The sequence below is a fragment of the Balaenoptera musculus genome, chromosome 7, assembly GCF_009873245.2.
Source record: "Balaenoptera musculus isolate JJ_BM4_2016_0621 chromosome 7, mBalMus1.pri.v3, whole genome shotgun sequence".
Lineage (NCBI taxonomy): Eukaryota > Metazoa > Chordata > Mammalia > Artiodactyla > Balaenopteridae > Balaenoptera > Balaenoptera musculus.
In genome coordinates, this window is record NC_045791.1 from 11729012 (window position 1) to 11750894 (window position 21883).

The 21883-nt window shown below is 51.8% G+C and overlaps 1 protein-coding gene across 4 annotated transcripts in view; it reads left to right on the forward strand.

Moving 5' to 3' along the window:
• TFCP2L1 (transcription factor CP2 like 1) overlaps positions 1-21883 on the forward strand; it is a 60438-nt gene that overhangs the window by 24131 nt on the left and 14424 nt on the right. For all 4 annotated transcript variants that reach the window (XM_036858988.1, XM_036858989.1, XM_036858990.1 and 1 more), the window contains 6 exons: positions 11572-11648; positions 12197-12302; positions 12986-13092; positions 14241-14393; positions 17835-17945; positions 20626-20717. In XM_036858988.1, the coding sequence (XP_036714883.1) occupies positions 11572-11648; positions 12197-12302; positions 12986-13092; positions 14241-14393; positions 17835-17945; positions 20626-20717 (646 nt within the window). The remainder of the gene's footprint in view (positions 1-11571; positions 11649-12196; positions 12303-12985; positions 13093-14240; positions 14394-17834; positions 17946-20625; positions 20718-21883) is intronic.

Below are 21883 nucleotides of genomic sequence, written 5' to 3' on the forward strand. Positions count from 1 at the left end.
TTTAGCAGGTATTTCCTCAAAACAAGGCCATTCTCTTCTATAACCATATTTCCATGATCAAATTCAGGAAATTTAATACAATACCTTCACCTACCACACAGCCCTATTAAATTGGGCCAATGGTTCTGACACCGTCCTTTTCCGCAGTTTTTTGCCCCGATTCCAGGTCCAGTCCAGAACGAGGCACTGTGCTTAGTTGTCCTTTCGTCTGGTGGATCCTCAGCCTTGTCTTTCACGCGGTTGACGTTTTGAAGAGTATCCAGGCCATTTGTGGGTTTGCCTGATGTTTCCTCATGACTAGATTCAGGCTGTGTACTCCAGGCAGGGATAGTTCGTGACCTTGTGCCCAGGCTGCAGCATCTCCGGGGGCACACGATGCTGTGTCACCTGGTTAAGGGACAGGCCTCATTCTCTGTAACAGCCGCGTGCTCTTCTACAGCTTGGTCTTAACATAGCTGTTGACCATATAGTTCATTTTTTTGTTTGTTTGGTTTTTTTTGTTTTGTTCTTTTTTTTTTTTGACCATTTAGTTCATTTTGTTTTTAGCTATAACAGTACTGCTGCGTTGAATAGCCTCAGAGAAATATATTTTTTAAATTAATAATTAGTTGCTTTACAATGTTGTGTTACTTTCTGCTGTATATGTATACATATATGTATACATATACATATATCCCCTCCTTTTTAGATTTCCTTCCCATTTAGGTCACCACAGAACATTGAGTAGAGTTCCCTGTGCTATACAGTATGTTCTCATTAGTTATCTATTTTATACACAGTAGTGTATATATGTCCATCCCAGTCTCCCAGTTCATCCCACCCTCCCCTGTTCCTCCCTTGGTAGGTATTCATATGTTTGTTCTTTACTTCCGTGTCTCTATTTTTGCTTTGCAAGTTCACCTGTATCATTTTTCTAGATTCCACATATACGCGAGACTATATGATATTTGTTTTTCTCTTTCTGACTTCATTCTGTATGACAGTCTCTAGGTCCATCCACATCTCTGCAAATGGCACAATTTCGTTCCTTTTTATGGCTGAGTAATATTCCATTGTATATATGTGCCACATCTCCTGTATCCACTCCTCTGTTGATGGACATTTAGGTTGCTTCCATGTCCTGGCGATTGTAAACAGTGCTGCAATGAACATTGGGTGCATGTGTCTTTTTGAATTATGGTTTTCTCTGGATACCTGCCCAGGAGTGGGATTGATGTATCATATGGTAGTTCCATTTTTAGTTTTTTAAGGAACCTCCATATTGTTTTCCATAGTGGCTATACCAGTTTACGTTCCCACCAACAGTGTAGGAGTGTTCCCTTTTCTCCACACCCTTTTCTGTGGACTAGAGTGCAGGAGATGGCATGGTTGGGTCAGAGGCTGTATGCGTTTGTAGTATTGATGGATACTGTCTAAAGGCTGTGACATCCCATCTCCCACCTCTGACATGTGAAAGCCCATTTCCCCACATTTTGTCCTTGAGGGACGTTAGCAATCTGTTAAACGTTGGCCAGTCTGATAAATGAAACTGCCATTGCATTATTTTCTTTTTTTTAAAAAAATAAATTTATTTATTTTATTTATTTATTTTTGGCTGCTTTGGGTCTTCATTGCTGCGCATGGGCTTTCTCTAGTTGTGGTGAGTGGGGGCTACTCTTCGTTGCAATGTGAGGGCTTCTCATTGTGGTGGCTTCTCTTGTTGCGGAGCACGGGCTCTAGGCGCGTGGGCTTCAGTAGTTGTGGCACGTGGGCTCAGTAGTTGTGGCTTGCGAGCTCTAGAGCGCAGGCTCAGTAGTTGTGGCGCACGGGCTTAGTTGCTCCGCGGCATGTGGGATCTTCCCGGACCAGGGCTCGAACCTGTGTCCCCTGCATTAGCAGGCAGATTCTTAGCCACTGCGCCACCAGGGAAGTCCACGTTATTTTCATTTGGCCTGTCTTTGACCACTAAAGAGGTTAAACATCTTTGCATGTTCTTCTTGGTTTGGCTGACTAGTTCCAACTCTGTTATTTGCTTTAGGGAATTCAATGTCAGATTCTGCAGCCATCAGTTAAAAACCTAAAACATGTCAGTACTGTCCAAGGGGCTATGGGTGTGTGTGTGTGTTTGTGTGTGTGTGTGTGCAAATCTAGTTCAGGTAAACTGGTAGCTGGCTTCTGAGAGCTCTGACTTAGCCATCAGGCAAGAAAGCTGGGGGGCGAAGTTGCAAAGCGCTGAGAGAAGTTGGGAGGGAGGAAGAGGTCAGCAGGAAGAGTGAAAATTATGTGAAAATTCAACTTCCAGTGTCCATAAAAAGTTTGATTGGAGCCCAGCCATGCCCATTCATTCATGTGCTGTCTGTCGCTGCTTCCTTGTTCAGTGACTAAGCTGGGCGTTGTGACAGGTCTTATGACCCACATGGCTGAAAATAGTTACTGCCCGGCCCTTCTTGGAGAAGGTTTGCCGATGCCTGGGCTGGAAGACATTGGTTATTGTGGGTTACGCGAGGGAAGTGGGGGGAAGCTCGGTTTGCTGAACCCCTGCCTGTGCCGGGGGCCACGCAGAGAGCTGCACTTGTGTATTTTATTTAAAACCTCGCTGAAAGAGTTTTCTCTTCTTTTCCCGTGTTCTCCTTGCCCTCTTCCCCCATTCTGCTCCTCCCTGCGTGGGGTGGAAGCAGGAAGGTCAACGGGGGGTGGGGGGTGGGAGGTTGGGCAAGAGGGAAGCTTTCGTCCCCCTTTGAGTGGCGTCAGGGCCCTTTGGACAAAGTCTAAGCCGCTCTTCCCGGCGGTGACCCGGGCTCCCCACCGAGCCTCCATCCAGCTGAGGGGCCCACACCCCTCCCCGCAGGCTAAAGCTGGAGCCCTCAAGTGGGAGGGGGTCACCGAGCTCTGCTGGCCTCCGCCGGTGGGCGTGGAGCCTGTGACCACCTCTCCTCCAGCACCGCCACTCCCTGTCACCTTGGCTCCTCTGGGCCGGGCTAAACTAAACGCTGGCCCTGGGGCTCACGCCTGCCGGCCTTTAAGAGGGCTCTAACAGCTCCGGGGCCGGTGGGGTGCCGGGCAGGGTCACTGGAGGAAACCCAGAGCCTTAAGGGCTCTGTCAAGGCTGCGGGAAGGCCACAGCAGCAGTAGGGCTCCCCTGCCGTGCTGTTGATGGCCTCATCGCAGGGGAGCCTCTGAGCCAGGGACCTCCTGTGCGCCACTGTGTGCTGGGTGTGTCTTCAAACTTACATCAGCCCGCTGCGTTAACCACCAATACTGTCCACATTTTTGGAGCCATTTACCCATTACAAAGTCGTGGGCCCAGAGGGGAGTCTGGGCTCCAAACCTGGGTGCTAACAAGATCCCCACGGTAATCGTACGGGTCTGTAGAACGCTGGCAGCTGCATAGCTGTGTAATGTTTACCATGACTTTTTTTAATTATGGTACATGATTATGATTTTCAATATGCAGACGTGACACGCACTTGAAAAAATTAAGTTGAAGTGAGTTGCTTAAATAAAATAGGCTCACATTTGCAGCAACATGGTTGGACCTAGAGATGATCATACAAAGTGAAGTAAGTCAGAGACAGACAGCATATGGTATCACTTATGTGCGGAATCTAAAATACGACACAATTGAACTTATCTGTGAAACAGACTCACAGATGTAGAGAACAGACTTGTGGTTGCTAAGGGGGAGGGGGGTGAGGGAGGGATGGATTGGGAGTTTGGGATTAGCAGATACAAACTTATATATAGGATGGGTAAACAACAAGGTCCTACTGTAGAGCACAGGGAACTATATTCAATATCCTGTGATAAACCATAATGGAAAAGAATATGAAAAAGAATATATATATATATGTATAACGGAATCACTTTGCTGTACAGCAGAAAGTAACACAACATTTATTTCAATAAAATAAAAAAAAAATAGGCTCGTTACACTGCGGGTGGTTTTTAATTTCAGTGGCAAAATGGTGGGGATGGTGTGTGAATGCGTATGGTGAATGCAACCCCTGCTAGTGTCTCGGGCTGTCCTGCACCCAGCGTGTCACTGGCACAGAGGGGGTGGGGGGCAGCTGGTGTGCAGTGATTGCTCAGCAATGGAGCCCAAGAGATCCTCCCTCTAAGGCAGGGCTGCGGAGTTGGAAACACACAACCAGAATGCAGTGCAGAATGACAACCAGCTCCAAGAGTTCTTCCTCCATTGAATTATTTTTCATGCGAGAGAAATACTAGTTGACCCTTGAACAACATGGATTTGGACTGCGCGGGTCCACTTATACACAAGATTGAATTGTTTTCACTAGCAAATACTACAGTACTACACAGTCCGAGGTTGGTGGAGCCCAGGGACGCAGAGGAACGGCAGATCTGCCCTGAGGGTCTGCACCCCTGACCCCCACGTTGTTCTAGGGTCAACTGTGTTTTTTTTAAAAATTTATTTATTTTTGGCTGTGTTGGATCTTCGTTGCAGTGCACAGGCTTCTCATTGCGGTGGCTTCTCTTGTAGCGGAGCATGGGCTTCAGTAGTTGTGGCGCTCGGGCTCAGTAGTTGCGGCTTGCGGGCTCTAGAGCACAGGCTCAGTAGTTGTGGCGCACGGGCTTAGTTGCTCCGTGGCATGTGGGATCTTCCCGGACCAGGGCTCGAACCCATGTCCCCTGCATTGGCAGGCGGATTCTTAACTACTGCACCACCAGGGAAGCCCGGGTCAACTGTATTTTAATTTCAGAGTGACTGAATGCTCTAGAGAATAAGAGAACAAATATTCATGTGCCCAATGCGGTGTTTGCAACCTTGCCAAATTTGCTTCTGATTTTACCTCTTTCTAATCCTGTTGCCTTTCCTCCCAGAAGCAAAACCATCGTTGTGAAGTTGGTGGTCCCTCTGCGCACGCTTAAGTTTTTACTCCTTTTTGCATACTTCACCATAAAAGCGACCAGTATTTTCCCTGTCTCCAAACTTTATATAAGTGGTCTCATAGACATCACTGAGCCCCTTTTTTTGTTTAATAGTATGTTTCTGAGATTTCTCCATGTTGATCCATGCCTCTGGAGGGCTCATTTCAAGTGCTGTGTGCTATTCCGTTCTAAGTCCCGTAATAGAATTAATGTGTCTTTCTCCTGTGGCTGGATATAGGTTGGTGACAATTTCTCACTGCAATGAGCGATGCCACAGTGGGCAATTTTTATCTAAGTCTCCTAGTGCATATCAAGTACTTCCTTAGGATGTGCCTCTAGAATTGATGTGCTTGACAGGGGGCTTGTGTGTCTTTAGCCTAACTCCTTTTTTTGTGGGTGGGGGGGGGAGGCAAACTATGGTCCCAATGGTTATATCAGCGTAACACTTCCATCAGCAGTGCCCTAGAGCCCATTCTCCACTGCCTCATCCACACTTGCTACTACTGTCAAGCTGAAATTTTTGCCCCTCGGACAGATGTTAGATAGTATCTTATTTTACTTTACAGTATCCTGTTTTCTTGTACCGTCCGGCACATCTTTCCATGTGTTTATTGACCTTCTTCTGTTTCCATAGGGTGACCATATGCCCCAGTTTGCTAGGTCATTTTCCACTGATAGGGACTGTGTAAATATTAACAGCACCCCTGGTATTTTCAGAAGTTTCTCGATATAAATTTTAACACAGATTTTCCTATATTTTATAAAGGACATAATTTTTCTTCTGTGTATTTGTTTCTAGTTTAAGAAATCCTTTCCTACCCCATGGTCATAAAGTAGTCTCATATTTTCTTTAGAAATGTTAAGGTTTTGCTTTTATTTTATGGTTTTCATCCACCTAGAATTAATTTATTATGTGTGATGTGAGGTATGGATTTATTTTTCCATATGGATAACCGGTTATCTCACACTCTTAAAAAGTCTGTCTTTTTTTTTAAAGCACTGCTATATAGATCAAGTTTCCTAGAATCTAAAGGTTTATTTCTGGGCTCTTTTACATTGTTCTATTTGTCCTCATACCAAAAATGTCATGGGTTTAGCTATTGTCACCTTATAATATGTTCAGGGTATTTTATATTATTCCTTTAAAAATTATTTTATTGAAGTCTAGTTGATTTACAGTGTTGTGTTAATTTTTGCTGTACAGCAAAGTGATTCAGTTATGCACATATATATATATATATGTACACTCTTTTTCATAATGGTTTATCACAGGATATTAAATATAGTTCCCTGTGCTATACAAAGTATTTTATTTTATTATTTTTTTAAACACCTTTATTGGAGTATAATTGCTTTACAATGGTGTGTTAGTTCCTGCTGTATAACAAAGTGAATCAGCTATACATATACATATATCCCCTTGTTCTGTTTTTTATTTTATTTTATTCTCTATGTTTTGGCCGTGCCTCGCGACAGGCGGGATCATGGTTCCACCACCAGGGATCGAACCTGTGCCCCCTGAAGTGGAAGCGTGGTGCCTTAACCACTGGACCTCTAGGGAAGTCCCTATACAGAGTATTTTAAAGGGAATGGGAACATGTGTTTCAGGGAGGCTCGTTTATCATGAGGAAATGATACACTACAGAATGGTCACATATACATCAGATTTCTAAGGCCCATCTTGGTTCAGAGAACTGAGGTCCTGGGCATTAGGAATTTGAGCCTTAAAAGAAAGGGGAGGGTTTAGGCGGATGGAACAGGGTCATGAAATAAAACAAATATCAAGAAATTCAGGAGAAATATAACAGACGGATTCCTTGAATATTAGAACCAGAAGGGAACTTTTGAAGCCACCAGACACCGTGCGGAGTAGCTTGGCTAAGTGACCAGTCTTCGGAGTCCAGCAGAGCTGGGTTTGATCTTCCACAAGATACTTAACCTCTCTGGATCTTAATTTCCTCATCTATAAAACGGGAGCAATAATGGGTTTTCCTCCTAAGATTGTTGAGAGGGCTGAATGAAATAATGCTCGCGAGGGCTTAGCAATGTCCCGACACAGAGCTAGATGACAACTAAGTGATTGTTTACTTATTTATTATCCTATTCCCTTGATTCTAAGACCAACATTTTTTCCTTGTTCCACATTTCACAATTCTGAAATTAGAACAGGCTTTACTGTCATTTTCTCTAGTGATTTATTTATCCTTCTGGATTATTTTTTTTTTTTCCAGAAGTTCAAAATCTTTTCATTTTATTTCAAATTTTTAAAGACATGTTTGTTTGTTTTTTTAACATCTTTATTGGAGTACAATTGCTTTACAATGGTGTGTTAGTTTCTGCTTTATAACAGAGTGAATCAGCTATACATATACATATATCCCCATATCTCCTCCCTCTTGCTATCCTTCTGGATTATTGTTTAGGGTGTAGGAAACAGAGGATTTTACAGACAAGGAAATGGAGTCAACGTGCTTTATCCAGGGTCAGGGAATAAGTCGAGTTGGTCATCCTAAGAATCCCCTTTATTTCTAGTCCTAAAGGGGAGAAGGAAGGAGAAAAAAATACCATCTTGACTGGGGATGGGGCTCATGGGGCGCTTTATATGCCACCAGATGCTGGGGCAGACTTTAACCAGCAAACAGAATGGAACCAGATGCCTTCCAGAAAGGCGAAGTTGAGAGAGAGCCTTCTTCCCTGCAGGCAACACACAACAGGTTGGCTGGGGCCAAGTTTCTGCCCCTGGCTCTATCACTGACTAGCTGTGTGAGCTTGCTCAAGTCAGGTAACCTCTCTGAGCCTCTGCTGCCTTCTATCAGGTGGGGCTCATAATCTAAACTGCACTGTTGATTCAGGTGAGTTAATACCTGGGCAGACTTTGCTGCTGGGTAAGCACCCAGTGAATGGAAGCTGTTAGGTGTTCCCGAAAGGCACGTCTCTCAGGGCCACCTCCCGACTACAGTTTTGCTTGGGGTTACTTTCTCATTCATTCTTCCCTCAACTGTAGAAATCCTGCCCACTCTTCAAAGTTTATCGCCAAGTGTTATTTTCTTATTCAGACCCTTCCTCCCCACCTCCCCCTTTGGCTCTCTGTTGTTTCTTATTTGTTTTCTTTTCTAAAAATTTTTAAATTTAATTTTTCTTTTATATTGGCGTACAGTTGATTTACAATGTGTTAGTTTCAGGTGTACAGCAAAGTGATTTAGTTATACATATACGTATATCTGTTCTTTTTCAGATTCTTTTCCCTTATAGGTTATCACAGAATACTGAGTGGAGTTCCCTGTGCTATAAAGTAGGTCCTCATTGGTTATCTGTTTTATGTATAGCGTGTATATGTTAATCCCAAACTCCTAATTTATCCCTCCCCACCTTTCCCCTTTGGTAACCATAAGTTTGTTTTCTATGTCTGTGGGTCTATTTCTGTCTTGTAAATAAGTTCATTTGTATCCTTTTTTTAGATTCCACATATGAGTGATCTCATATGATATTTGTCTTTCTCTGTCTGACTTACTTCCCTCAGTGTGATCATCTCTAGGGTTCGCCTTATGCCGGTCTGTTTGAGATACCCCAGGAGATTGCCAACCCTTGGAGGGCGGGAGGCTGTCTTGCTTTTGCCAGCCCTGTAGTTCTAGCACAGAGCATCGAGTCCCTCCTGCGTCAAACAGTACGGTGGTCACCAAAACAGACACAGCCCTGTGCCTTGACAGAGCCCGCTTTCCTCGGCTCCCACCCATGCCCTGAGGTGATGCCGGCCAAGCAGAGAGATGTCCGTGTCCCCCGGGTCAATTCAGCCGTCCTGACCTTGCTCATCAGCCCGTGTGTCACTGGGGGTGCTGCTGCTGTGCTGGCTGGGAGGGGGCTGGGGACGTGTGTCGGCGCCTTGGCAGCCCGGATGGGGAGGGAGGCCGGGCGTCTGTCTGAGGCCTGAGCAGGGGGGTGCAGAGTGGCTGGGGGGGTTCCGTGAGGAAGGGAGATGCGGTGGGGAAGCAGGGGGGCAGGTCTGTGCTGCTGGTGGAGGAGGCCGGGACCCCGGGCCTGTAGCCCCGTTAGTAGCTCTGATCCCTGAGCGGCCACCTGTGATGCTCACGTCCGGGGACCGCTCTGCGCGGAACGGGAGGTGTCGCCTGCTGGGCCTGAGCTGAGCTTGCCCCGCGGAGCCTGGGGTCAGTGTTCGTGGGGCCCTGGGGCGCCCGTAAACCCACGGTAATGACCATCTGGGCCTTGGGCCTCATGCCAGAGCCGACTGCATTCTTCCTGGGGGAGGTGGAGGACACTGGAAAAACCAGTTTAGGGTGTGTGAGGCTCCACTGCCTGTCGCTATCAAGGGAGTGTTGGCTCCGGAGCCCGGAAACGTGTGTGAAAAATCTGGCTTTTTCAGAAAGGTACCAGTGTCGATTCAGGTCAGCGAGACCCTTAGGAGCTGGCACGTGAGCAGGCCAAGAGTTTGGGGTCCATGCCTTTTCCTTCTGACGGAACGTGCCCGGCAGGGCGACCTGAGTGGTGCCGGGACCTGGCGTGTCTTTCTGGTTTTCACTCGTCCTGGCAGCTGGGCTGGCGAAAGCCGGATGGACGGGTCCCACCTTCCTGAGAAGGGAGCTTCACCGAGTGGGCACCTCTGAGCCAGCCAGCATCATGTCCACGCCCGCGGCACCGTGTCCCCAGGATTGCACGGTGTTTGGCGTGTGGTTGTGTGCTCAGCAAATACTTGGAACGAATGACTGAATTTCGTAGTCTCTGCCTGCTCTGTTATTCACTGGGGGACTGAGTGTATTAGTTTCCTGGGGTTGCTTTAACAAATGGACTGCAAACACGTTGGCTTAACACAAAGCAGAAGTTTATTCTCTCACAGTTCTGGAGACCAGAAGTCAGAAATCCTCCAGGGCTGTGGTCCCTGTGGGGACTTCAGCGGAGAATCCGTTCTTTGCGTCTTCCGGCTTTGGGTGGCTCCAGGCATTCCTTGGCTTGTGGCTGTGTCAATCCCATCTCTGCTCCTGTGGTCACCGTGCCTCCTCTTTCCTCTGTGTGTCCTCTTATAAGGACACTTGTCATTGGATGTAGGGACCTCCAGGATGAACCAGGATCATTCCTCGTCTCAAGATCCTTAACTTAAATTTCATCTGCAAAGACTCTTTCCAAAAAGAAGGTAACATTCACAGGTTCTGGAGATTAGGGTATGGACATATCTCTTGGGGGACTACAATTTAACCCACTCCAGGGAGTCTTAATATTTTTCTTTTTTTTGTTTTGTTTTTCTTGTTTGTTTTGTTTTAATATTTTTCTAATCATTGCTTTTCTAGATATATTAAAGCTGTTAACCACTGGGTTTGTGCTGCTCCTAGTTTGCTGTTTGCATTTAAGATACAGATGTATATATATCTACATCTGTATCTGTATCTTGATCAGATTTCTCTTTCCCTCATTGATTTTGGGTTCAGAAAGTCCTTCCCTGTTGAGTCGCCATTCACCTTAAAACAAAACCTTAGGAAACTAGTTTTTTAATCCAGTGGTAACTTGGATTAAACCTGCAAGACCCAGGGAAATCTGCATGAGGTCTGGAGTTTAGTTAATTGTACTGTGCCATGGTCAGTTTCGATAATGTACCATAGTAACCTCAGATGCCACCACTGGGGGAAGCTGGGGTTGATACTCAGGACCTTTCTGTACTATTTTTGTAACTTCTTGTGAGTGTATCATTATTTAAAATTTTTTTTAAACAAATTTTGATTAGATTTACCAAGAACAATTATGAGATCATTTGTTCTCTCTTATTTGTAAAGCATCCTTTATGAAGCTCTGATGTATGCTAAGCTGTTTTAGAGTTGTGGTTGAATTTACTTAATTTGGAAAAAGTTGACAGCATTTGCTAAGTGGTCTTCCCCTCTAAGAACGTGGCATATCCTATTTTTTCAAGCTATATTTTATTTTCCAATAAAATATGTGTAGTTTTCTTCAGATTATTTGCAGATACTTTAAAGTTTGGGGTTGTTCTTATGGATGGATCTTTTCTCCATTTACATTCTTTCACCGGCTTGTGCTGGTTACATGTCCCCAAATAGAATCCCCACACCCTTTCAAATACATGAAATTCTTTTAACTTGAGAAAATGCATTTCATTCTGCAATTAGAGACAATGTTTAACAGGCTTTTATTCGTTCCTTTAAACCTGCTCTCAGGAAGGGTCCGGTCAGTTATTTAATGTAGATTTAAGTATCTGTGTTCTCCATCCGAGTGTATAGGGGGTGTTCTTCATAAAGAAATATGAAGTCGTGGACTTCCCTGGTGGTCCAGTGGTTAAGGCTCTGCGCTTCCACTGTAGAGGGCACGGGTTCAATCCCTGGTCAGGGAAGTTCTGCAAGGCGTGGTGAGGCCAAAAGAAAAAAGAAATACGAAGTTGTGTTCTGTAAATTTAACGCTAACTGTATTGTTTTGGATTCTATGTCTTTGAACATCGTAGAGGTGCTGTCTCTCTCCAGGGGTCACGCGCGTTACCCTGGGAGCCCCAGGCCCCCCTCCAGGCCGCATGGACAAACTGGGGTGTCCAGTCCAGAGCGTGATCTGAGCTGTCTGTGGCCTTTGTTCTCTGCTTTGGTCCCCGGGGCCGTGAGGCCTGGGTGGGCCCTGAGGGTGTTGAGAAGACCTCTAGCTGGGGGTGTCCCAAATTTGAAGACAGAAACGGAAAATGTACTGTTATCCCCCCTCCAGGTCAGTCTTATGAAATCCGACTGCTGGAGAATCGGAAGCTGGGAGATTTTCAGGATCTGAACACAAAATACGTGAAGGTGAGGCTGCCGGCTGTGCCCTTCCTGGGCTCCTGAGGGTGCGCTGTCGCGGGCCCAGCACCTGGGCTTGCAGCGGGAGTGCCTGGGAGGTTTGGGGAGAGCTCCAGGGCCAGAGGTGGGCTCCTGGTCCCCGGGGTGTGTTGTCTAAGGGGCCTCGGGTGGGCCGGCAGCACTGAGAGCCAGAGGGACGTGGGCTGATGGACCGGGCGCTGGGGCGGGCAGGCTCGGCTTCCAGCCTGGCTTTGCCTCTCGCCAGCCTTTTCTGAGCTTCAGTTTACTCATCTGCGCAGAGGGGTTTGTAGATGACCCACGTGTGCAGAGCGCTTCGCAACCCTGGAGGGAAGGGCAGCACTCGTGTTCGTGCCGTCATTCGTATTGCTGGGGCTCTGGGAGGGGGGCGGGGAGGAAGCCTCCAGGCTGCTCCAGGCCTTGGAGGGCGGGAGGCTTGTCTGGCTTGGGGAGGGTCGAGGGCAGGTTCCCTGTGGGTCCCTCTCAGGACCCGCGCTCCGCTGCCCCTTACTGCCACCCCTCCCCCTCGCCCCGCCCAGAGCATCGTCCGCGTGCTGTTCCACGACCGGCGGCTGCAGTACACAGAGCACCAGCAGCTGGAGGGCTGGCGGTGGAGCCGGCCCGGGGACCGCATCCTGGACATCGGTGAGTCTCCCGGGCCAGGAGAGGCCGACGGAGCTCCAGGCGCTCGGGGGTCCTTCCTGGGTGCCATCTGGACCCAGGCCTGTCCAGGGCATCTTGGCGCACTTTTGCCTTGTGTAAAACCCCATAGGAGCTGGTGGAGGTGACCGTGCCACCAGGCCTGCCCTCGGGAGTTCACCTTTTGCGGGGGCTGGGATGGGGTGGCACGTGGGATTTGAGGACCTGCCGTCAGGGAGCGAGAAGCAGGGAAGGCTTCGCAGAAAGATCCTGCCTTAAAGGATCATGATGAGTGATGAAGGGCAGGGTGGGCCTCACAGAGAGGGGCAGTGGAAATGGAACTGGGGGCTCAGGCGGTGGTCCACGGTCTTTTATCCACAACCCTTGGGGCCAGATGGGTTTTAGAATTCAGAAGTTGGAATGACAGTAAGGTGTGTAGACCCATAGCCTCGGGTCACACCGCCAACAGGCAATCAAGCAGAGCAATGTTCCTGCAGCAAAACAGAATGACTCTACACAATGGGGTAAAGGCGTCAAGTCAGGATTCTGCCAAGTGAGTTACGCAAAACCTAGTTTTCAGAACTTCTGGCATTTCGAATTGTGTAAGGAATTTGGACCTGTAATGAGAATCCTTCCCGAAATATTTGGGAGTGGCTGACGATTGCACTTTTGTGTGTGTATGTGCACAGATATTCCACTGTCTGTTGGTATCTTGGACCCCAGGGCCAGCCCGACCCAGCTGAATGCAGTTGAGTTTTTGTGGGACCCTTCGAAGAGAGCGTCTGCTTTCATTCAGGTGAGCGGGAGGGAGCTTGCCCTCAGTGGGGAAGCCGGAGCTCTGGGGTCCATTGGGTCGTTTCTCGAAACCATCCGTCCGGGGGGCCCTGATGGGCTCCTGCCCTCTGCTGCAGGAAAGGAGGCTGAAAGGGTGGATGAGCGTGGCTCAGAGTCACAGGGCTAGTTGGTCCCTGGGGCTGGGCAAAGGACGTGGGATGTTGTAGGATCCTGTGTGGGTTTTGCTTATCAATATGTAAGCTTTTTGCCAAATAAGTATGGCCTAGCATAAATAATTTGAAGTGAAAAATTTTTTCGTAATTGTTTCTATTGTTTCTATTATTAAATTAATTATTTAATTCTCAAGCACCTGGTTGTGAACCTGGCCTTGTGTTAAACACCACGGCAGATAGAGGTGGCAAGGGTCCAGCCGGGGCCCTGTGCTTCCGGGCTTGCCCCTGGCTCTCTTACCGTGTGTCCCTTTTTGAGCCTCTTGGTTTTCCCACCTGTCTTATAAATTAGAGAGTGAAAACAGAGCCATGACCACAAGGCCTGGTTCATAGTAATCGCTCAGTAAGAGTGAGCGATCTTTTTGCCTTGCATAATTACAATACTTGAATTGCATTTTAAAAGAATTATAATAATGTTATCGTTTACTATTACAGTAAGATGTATTGTATTATGACATGATCACAGTGTTATAGCAAGAAGTATACGTCAAGGGCCTTCTGTGTAACAGGCACTAACGAGAAATAAAGAAGTGGTCCCAGCTTCTCGCCTGGCCTGAGTAACCTGGACACCAGGCCCTTAGGGACTAAGCTGTGGTCCCTGCTCTGTGGTCTGTGGGATTTGCCAAGGGAGAGGTCTCAGGGGCAGGAGTGAGGGGGTCTGCCGGGGTCAGTGGGCCTGGAGCAACGGCAAGGACTTAGGTGGTCAGGCAGGGCCTCCAAGGTCAAGGGGCAAAGGTGAGAGGGCATGCCCTCTGTGGTTAGGGGATGGGGCGGCCAGCGGCCTGACCGAGTGGACAGCACTGGGGGAGAGCGGAGAGGTGGAGGTGGGTCTGACCGTGCGGGATGGAAACCTCCATCTGGAGAGGAGCCCGTGGGCGGGGAGCGGTCCAGAGCCCATCCTCGCCTGCTTCTGGCTACCTGCCCCCCGCGTCCCCTGCAGGTGCACTGCATCAGCACAGAGTTCACCCCGAGAAAGCACGGGGGCGAGAAGGGCGTGCCCTTTCGGGTGCAGATCGATACCTTCAAGCAGAATGAGAATGGGGAGTACACGGAGCACTTGCACTCGGCCAGCTGCCAGATCAAGGTGTTCAAGGTAGGACGGCCCCGCCGGCTCCACCCGCCGTCACCCGGCCCCTCGCCCTGCCTGGGACGGTGAGGCCCAGCAGGGAGCGTGGCGTCCCCGTGGTGGCCCGGGGCTCCTGCCTGGGCTCTGATGAGCCAGCCCGCCTGCTTTCTTCCCCGCACACGGCCGGGCTCAGCTCTGCTTGACCAGAGTGCTGGGATTGGCACAGTTTTAGATTTTTGTTTTCCTCCTGAGCACTTTGGCCACAGTTTCTGTAGTTGCCCATTAGATTCTCCTTAGAAGTCAAGTTAGGAGACCTCCCGTGTGGGTCCTGACCTTGGATGTTATTTATTTATTTATTTTAATGGAAGTATGGTAGATTTACCATGTCGTGTGAGTTTCAGGTGTACAGCACAGTGATTCAGTTATACATGTACACGTATCTATTCGTTTTCAAATACTTTTCCCAGTTAGGTTATTACGGAGTATTTCCCTGTGCTACACAGTAGCTCCTTGTTGGTTATCTGTTTTACGTATTGTAGTGTGTATGTGTTAATCCCAGTGGATGTTCTTCCCTTGTCCCTGTGCAGCGGCCTCCTGGTACCTCCCTTCTTTTCCTTTCTCGCCTCACCCCCTGCCGTCTCCTGCCATTGCTTCTCACCTCATCTGTCTGGACAGAGTATTTCCTAAAGACGGTCCACAGTGGTGCAGCTCAGGGTGGCCCCGCGGGGAGGGAGGGTGGCCGCGGACCCCGCATCATCCATCCTCAGGGTGGGCGGGCCGGTGCCGAGCAGGACCACAGGCCCCGTCGCCAGCAGGCTGGACCTGCCCGCCGGCCAGGAGATCCCAGCAGGTGCCCCGGGACGGGGCGCGGACCAGCCCCAGTGCCTTCCCCGTCCTTCCCGTCTTTCACAGTCAGGGGACCTGGGGACTTGCCGACAAAGCTCCGTCTGCCGGGGCTGGAGATGCCAGAGTGAGTGGCCGTAGAAATAGGGCCTCGTTCCAGAGGAAGCTGGGTCAGTGTTGATCTTCCTGAGCTCGGGAGGGATGTGGAAATAAGTGCCCACAGGTAGAACCATCAACCTGGCGGCGGAGTGGTGACCTGGCCTGTTTCCCAAGCGGCTGGAAGGCCCTGAAGCTGCCCGTGTCTGCACTCAGGCCACACAGCCGGGCGGCTGGCTTCATCCCCACTGATAGCGTCTGGCCGCCCGAGGGCTGTGGGCAAAGGGTTCTGAGGCCCTGGCCGGGCTCCGTGCCCTGGGCCACCTTGGTCAGTTAGTGCTGCCACCCTGGGTGGGGAGGGAGGGATGGTGGGGGGAGCGTGAGTTTGTCTTCTCTGCCAGGGCGGTAGCACCCTCCAGAAACCCGCTGCATCATTATGAAGCCTTGAAACCGGCCTCCGAAGGAAGTTCCATTTCTGCCCCATATTTGTTTCCTCTTCCTGCTGTAAAAGAATTGCCTGAAGCTGAGTGGCTCAGCACTACACACTCTCTTCTGATGCTGGAGGTCAGAGGTCTGAACCGGGCCTCGCTGGGCAGACTCGGGCGTCAGGAGGGCTGAATTCCTTTCCGGAGGCCCCAGGGGAGACTCTCCCTTCCCTTGCCCTTTCCGGCTTCTGGAGGCCTCCGCATTCCTTGGCCTGTGGCCCCTCCTCCATCCTCGAAGCTGGAGCAGGTGGAGCCCCTCTCACACGCATCGCCCTGACTCCCCTGCTCGCCCCTCCTCCACTCTTAAGCCCCTGTGATTACACTGGGCCCCCCTGGGATGATCCGGGCTCGTCTTCCTATTTTAATCTCGCGTTGTTGGCCATCTTAAGTCCATCTGCAACCTTGCCCCCTTCTGCCCTGTAAGGTAACATCCTCCCAGGCTCTGGGTATTAGGACGTGGCCATCTCTGGGGAGCTTTCGTCTGCCGACCCCGTCCACCGGTGCCTCTGGTCTTGGGTCTGCTCCGGGGTCCAGGGTGATTCTGGCTCACAGCTCCGAGGCTGCGCAGCGAGCGGGTGGTCTCTGCCTGTCCTGCAGTCCCACCCCCTCCCTGTCACGCAGAGACCAGGTCCAGGGTTCCACCAGCTGTCTTCTGCCCTCAGGTGGTGGGTGCGTCCAGTGTGATTCCACTGCTCTCCGAGCGCGTGCCCTGGGAATGGGCGGCGGGCCGGGCGGTAGGAGGGGGGAGCGGTCTGCGCCGGGGGTGCCCAGCCCTCCCCATGGCTCCCGTGAGCTTCCCGGGGTAGGCGCCTCTGTTACCCGAAGCGGGCTCCCCAGAATGCCCGAGGTGGCCTGGCCAGCCACCTCCCCCCCCCCCCGCCAGCAGCAGTTCAGACGGGTGTGCACTGGGGCCAGGCACAGCCCAGCCGAACCGCCCATCACTCTCCCGTCTCACGTCACCCTGGTCGCTGGGAAGCCCTGGCTTCTCGGAGCCCTGCCCTGGGGCTCCATGGGGGTGTCTGGGCCGCTCCCTGCCCCGCCGGCTGCCCGCAGGCTGCCCCCTACAGGCAGGCTCGGCCACGCTTTGCCAGTAATGCTTCTGGGCCGGGAAGAAGGGCCTCCTTTCTGGGACAGGAGGACGGAGGTGAAGCAGGGAAACCAGATGACGGGGGTCCGGCTGCCGCATGCCCGGCCCTCCCACTGGACACCGGATCTGTCACTCATGTCCCCATAGGACCCCCAGCAAACCTCCCTCCCTCCAGCCTGGGCATCCCCCGAGGGCTATTTCCTAAAATCTCCTGAGCTGGGAGTCAAAAGCTGCAGCCTGAGGAAGGTGCCCGCCAGGATGATCCCAGAGGCACCATCGAGCTTGAGGATGAACTTTCCTCCCTGACTGCCCACCGCGTGTGGTCCACTGCCTACAGAGTGAAGCGCTCAGTTCTGGGCCCTGCGGAGTCTTGATATCTGGCCCCGACCACCAGGCCCTGAACTCAGGAGGGGATAGTCCCAGTGGTCAGGATGGTCCCCCTCAGCTGGGCCTGCTGGGCTGGAAGCCGGGAGCGTGGCCGTAGTCCTAGGACTTGTGGGCAAGGAGGCCCCACGATGGCCAAGATGGCCTGCGAGTGTAGACTGAGCCCCGGCCAGCAGCTCCTGGCTCATCCACTTCCTGTCACTCTCCACGGGGAACCCACGTAAGGCTCTCGAGGGGTCCTCTCCATTAGCAAGTGGCCACTGGTAAAGCTCTGCTCCAAGCATTTCTGCATGAGCAGCTGGGCGGACCCTGTAGAGTCCCCGTAGGACCCTGTAGCAGGCGCTGAGCTCCCTCGGGGTGGGGAAGGGTTCCAGGCGGGAGGGAGGACCATGTTTCGGATGCCTGGGAGGTGAGAGAGATGCTTTCTTGTCCGTGAGATCCTTCTTGGGCTTCTGGGTGAGGTGGGGAGTGTGCTGGCCTTGGGGGGGGGGCACTGCTCAGCCCTGGATCTCCCCCCGACAGCTGCCTCTGCCTGCTTTGAACTCATTGGACCCCTGTGCTCTGCACTTACAGCCAAAGGGAGCTGACCGGAAGCAGAAGACTGACCGAGAGAAGATGGAGAAAAGAACGGCCCAAGAGAAGGAGAAGTACCAGCCGTCCTATGAAACCACCATCCTCTCAGAGGTGAGCTGGCCGGAGCCTTCTACCAGGGGCGGCGAGGGTTGGTTTAGATCCTTGGAAAAGTGCACATTTGGGGTGAATGCTTCTTCCGAGAGCTCCCGTTAAATAAATCGTGGTGTGTTCCTTTGTCTGGAGCTGCTTTCATTTAAGGCCCGGTGTCCAGGGAGGTGTTTCACAAGTACCTTCTAGCCCTCTGCTGCCGTTTGCGCATTTCAAAATCAGGTTATTTTTATTTTAGTTTTTTGGAATAGATAATATATTCATGTGGTCCAAATTCAAAAGGTATAAGAGCATCTCCATCAGAAAATATCCTTCCCAGCACTGCCTGGCCTCGGTTTCTCTCCCCGGGGCAGCAGGCGACCCCGGATCCTTGTGTATCTGGCCCAGCGTTCTCTGCAGATGAAACCAATTCACACACGTTTGCCCCGTGCGCGCTTTTTTCCCCCGACAGTACACACACACACTGTTCTGTGGTTGGCTGTCTTTACTTCATGGCCTCTCTTGGAGTCTGTTTCCTGTCTGTTCATAAAGAGCTTTCTAGTTCTTTATCCAGCTGTGTAGCTTTCGTTGTCTGGATGGCCCCTTGGTGGACACTGGGTTATTTCCAGGCTCTTGCCATTTCACACAGGGTACCGCGAACACCTTGTGTGAGTGTAGTTCTGCACGTGGAAAGAACGTCTGCAGCGTCTGTTCTCGGAGGGGGATTGCTGGGTCAGAGACTGTAAATAACTCTCGTTCTTTGCTGTTTGGGTGGATACTGGGGTGCGTTTCCTCTCAGCCCTGCCGCCAATGCCAGCCTGCTCCAGCCGTCCTTCCGTCCAGGCCACCTCTGAGATGCTTCGTACCACAGGTCCCTTTTCCTCCTGTCACGGGTCACTGCTGCTGCTGCCTCTTTTACTGGGCTCTGTTTTTGATTTTAACAACTCTTTCCCGCTGTGTCCTGCCATCGGGCCAGTTAATAGGTGTTGGGTTCGTCTACTGAATAATCTGACTTACTCAGGAGGCCCTCCGTGGATGCCTCAGGTCCAGTGCTGACCATGGTGGGGTTAAGTCTGGGTGAAGGGTGAGGCCCAGGCACCAGGTGGCTAAGAGACCGGTGTGTGTGTGTGTGTGGGTGAGTGTGTGTGTGTGCGTGCACGCGTGTGTGCGTGAGGTTGTGTGAGTGTGTGCGCACGCGCGTGTGTGCGTGTGTGAGTGTGTGTATGTGTGAGGGTGTGTGAGGGCGTGAGGTGTGTGTGATGGTGAGGGGGTGTGCGTGCGTGTGTGTGAGGGTGTGTGGGTGTGTGAGTGTGTGAGGGTGTGTGAGTGAGGGTGTGTGTGTGTGAGGGTGTGTGAGTGTGCACGCGCGCGTGTGAGGGTGTGCGTGTGTGTGCGCGTGTGTGTGTGTGAGAGTGTGTGCGTGTGAGTGTGTGTGTGTGGGTTACAAGCCATACACAGAAAAGTATGTGCAGCAGGGCTGCTAATTCTGTGGTGCAGACAGCTGCGTGCTGGCTTTTCATAGGATCGAGGCTGACGGTGGCCAGAGAGCCCTGGCCCAGGGAGTCCTGCCCCCTGGCAGCAGGGCAGAGCCAGCTCTGCACGGTGTGGGGCCGGGCTCGGACCCTTAGCCCTTCCCAGGCCTGGTGTGTGCTGGTGATGCACCCCGGTGACCCTTCTCCTCCCCGCCCCTGCCTCTCCCCTGACTTCCCTGCTGGAGGACAGGTCCCCTGGCGTGCTCCAGGCGACGTCCCAGCGCCTGTCCCAGGCCAGGTGTTGAAATCCGCACCTGGCCTGTGACCTTGGGAGCTGCCGGATCCCCTCTTGTCTGTTCATCAGCCTCCCTGCTCCCCTCCCGCCCCCCCACCCGGGGCTGCGGGATTCGGCACCAACGCATTCCAGGCCTCACTCGTAACAGAGTTAAATATTGACCCACCCTGTGGTCGGGTGGGTGATAGTAAATCTCAGGAATGCTTCCGACTGGCCGTGTCCAAAACGGTGTCGTCACAGGGAAGGGAAGCAGTGAATGCTTGGGGCACGGGCTGCCCCTTGCCGCCCCCAACCAGGCAGCGCCTGACGTCTCTGCTTTCCTTGGGGGATTCTCGCGTGTTCGTTTGAGCTTCCGCACAAGAAGTTCCTGGAGTTCAGGGGTCACAGCTTTCGTGTTGCTGCGTCTCCCTGGTCTGCAAGCGGGGGAGCTCCTGAAATGCAGTAAACGCGCGAAGACTTGGGTTGGAAGGGAGCTGCTCCCGGTCAGTGTGGAGGTGCCTCGTCTGTCCCCCTCAGCTGAGGCCCATCGGGAGATTCTGATACTGAGCTTCACTGGCGATTTTCTGTTGGCAGTGGTCTGTGGCCCCGTGTTCCCTGTTTCGTGCATTTGCTCCCATTTGTCTGCACCGTGAAGACCCGCCTGTGGGCAACTGGTCTGTCTTGCTTTTTAGTCTCTTTTCTTGTGGACCCAGGAATCAAGGGACCGATGAGGTTTCCCTCTTTGGTTTGACTCCTCGGAAGCTCAGACAGACACATGTCATGCTTTGCTTGCTCTGGGGACTGTCTCTTCTCTGCCCTACCTGGTTTCTTCGGTGTGGCCCTAGCAACGTGCCCGTCCCCGAGCGCCGGGTCAGTGTGGGCTGGGTGTGGAAGGATCGTGGTTTCTCACCGAGTGGCCCGGCCGGCACCACTGCTGCCCTGTGCTCTCTCTCTGCAGTGCTCCCCGTGGCCCGACGTGGTTTACCAGGTGAACAGTGCCTCGTCCCCAAGCTACAACGGCTCTCCGAACAGCTTCGGCCTTGGCGAAGGGTACGTGCACCCTCTCTCCCTTTGCGGTCCCTGGAGTGAGCACGGGTGTGGGCTCCTTTCCTCACTTTCCCCCCTGGGTCTCTGCTCCTTTATAGCCTGGCATCGATTTGGGTTTCAGGGCGGCTGACTGGTGTTACATTCACAGCCACTTTTAGCATCACGTGCACAGGTTTTTGTGCTTGAACACACCTCTAGAAAGGCTGTCTGCTAGGGCAGCCGAGCACCAAGCACCCTCTCCGTCCCCCGGTTAAAGTGGGCTGGGCTGCGGGGGTCCTGGGCCAGCCCCCTGAGGTGGCCTGCCTGGTGCCTCCCTGGGGAAAGCCCACCTCCTGGGCATCGAGGGCCTCAGGAGGCAGACCTCTGGACCCTGCAGCGGCTGGAGGGGCTTCCTTTCTTTGGCCGCACCAAGCGGCCTGCAGGATTTTAGTTCCTGACCAGGGATCAAACCCGCGCCCCCTGCAGTGGAAGCGCCGAGTCCTAAGCCCTGGAGCACCAGGGAGGTTCCTGGAGGGGCTTCTTAGATCTTTCTGCACCCTTGTGCATGGTCACTAGACAGTGGGACTCAGCTCAGGAGTCAGGGGTCAGGGCTGGCAGCACAGAAGCGGCCTCACTGCTGGTCACCCAGCCCTGCCAAGGCGCAGGCGGTGCTGACTCTGAGGTGACAGGGCTGCAGGGACCAGCGGGCACCTGTCCCACCTGTCCCAGGGCTGCGGCATCACTGTGCCGGCTCTGCCCATCCTGTTCGTGGGGGCAGGGTGAGGCAGGGAGGTTGCCAGGTGGGTTTAACAGGTGAGGGTAGAACATGCAGAACGGAGCCCATGCTTGCTAGAGAGATAACTACTGATGGGCAAGCGAGACATGAACTTGATTTACAAGGTGAGGACAGTCCTCCTTGAGAAGGGGGCACAAGGAAGGGCTGTCATATTTAGATTCAGGCAGACCTAGTCTTAAATCGGCACCTTTCTGGGGGCAAGTTCCTTAACCTCCTGCAGCTCCAGTTTCCTCACTACCGGGGGAGCATGAATTCCACGCAGGGTCAGGGGAACATGTATAAAGTCCCTGGCACCCCCTAGACCCTGATGACGTGCATCTGTAGTCACCGATGACTGGTCTAGGGGTCATCCCCTCAGGGGTCTGTTTTTTTCTCATTGTGGTAAAATTTACCA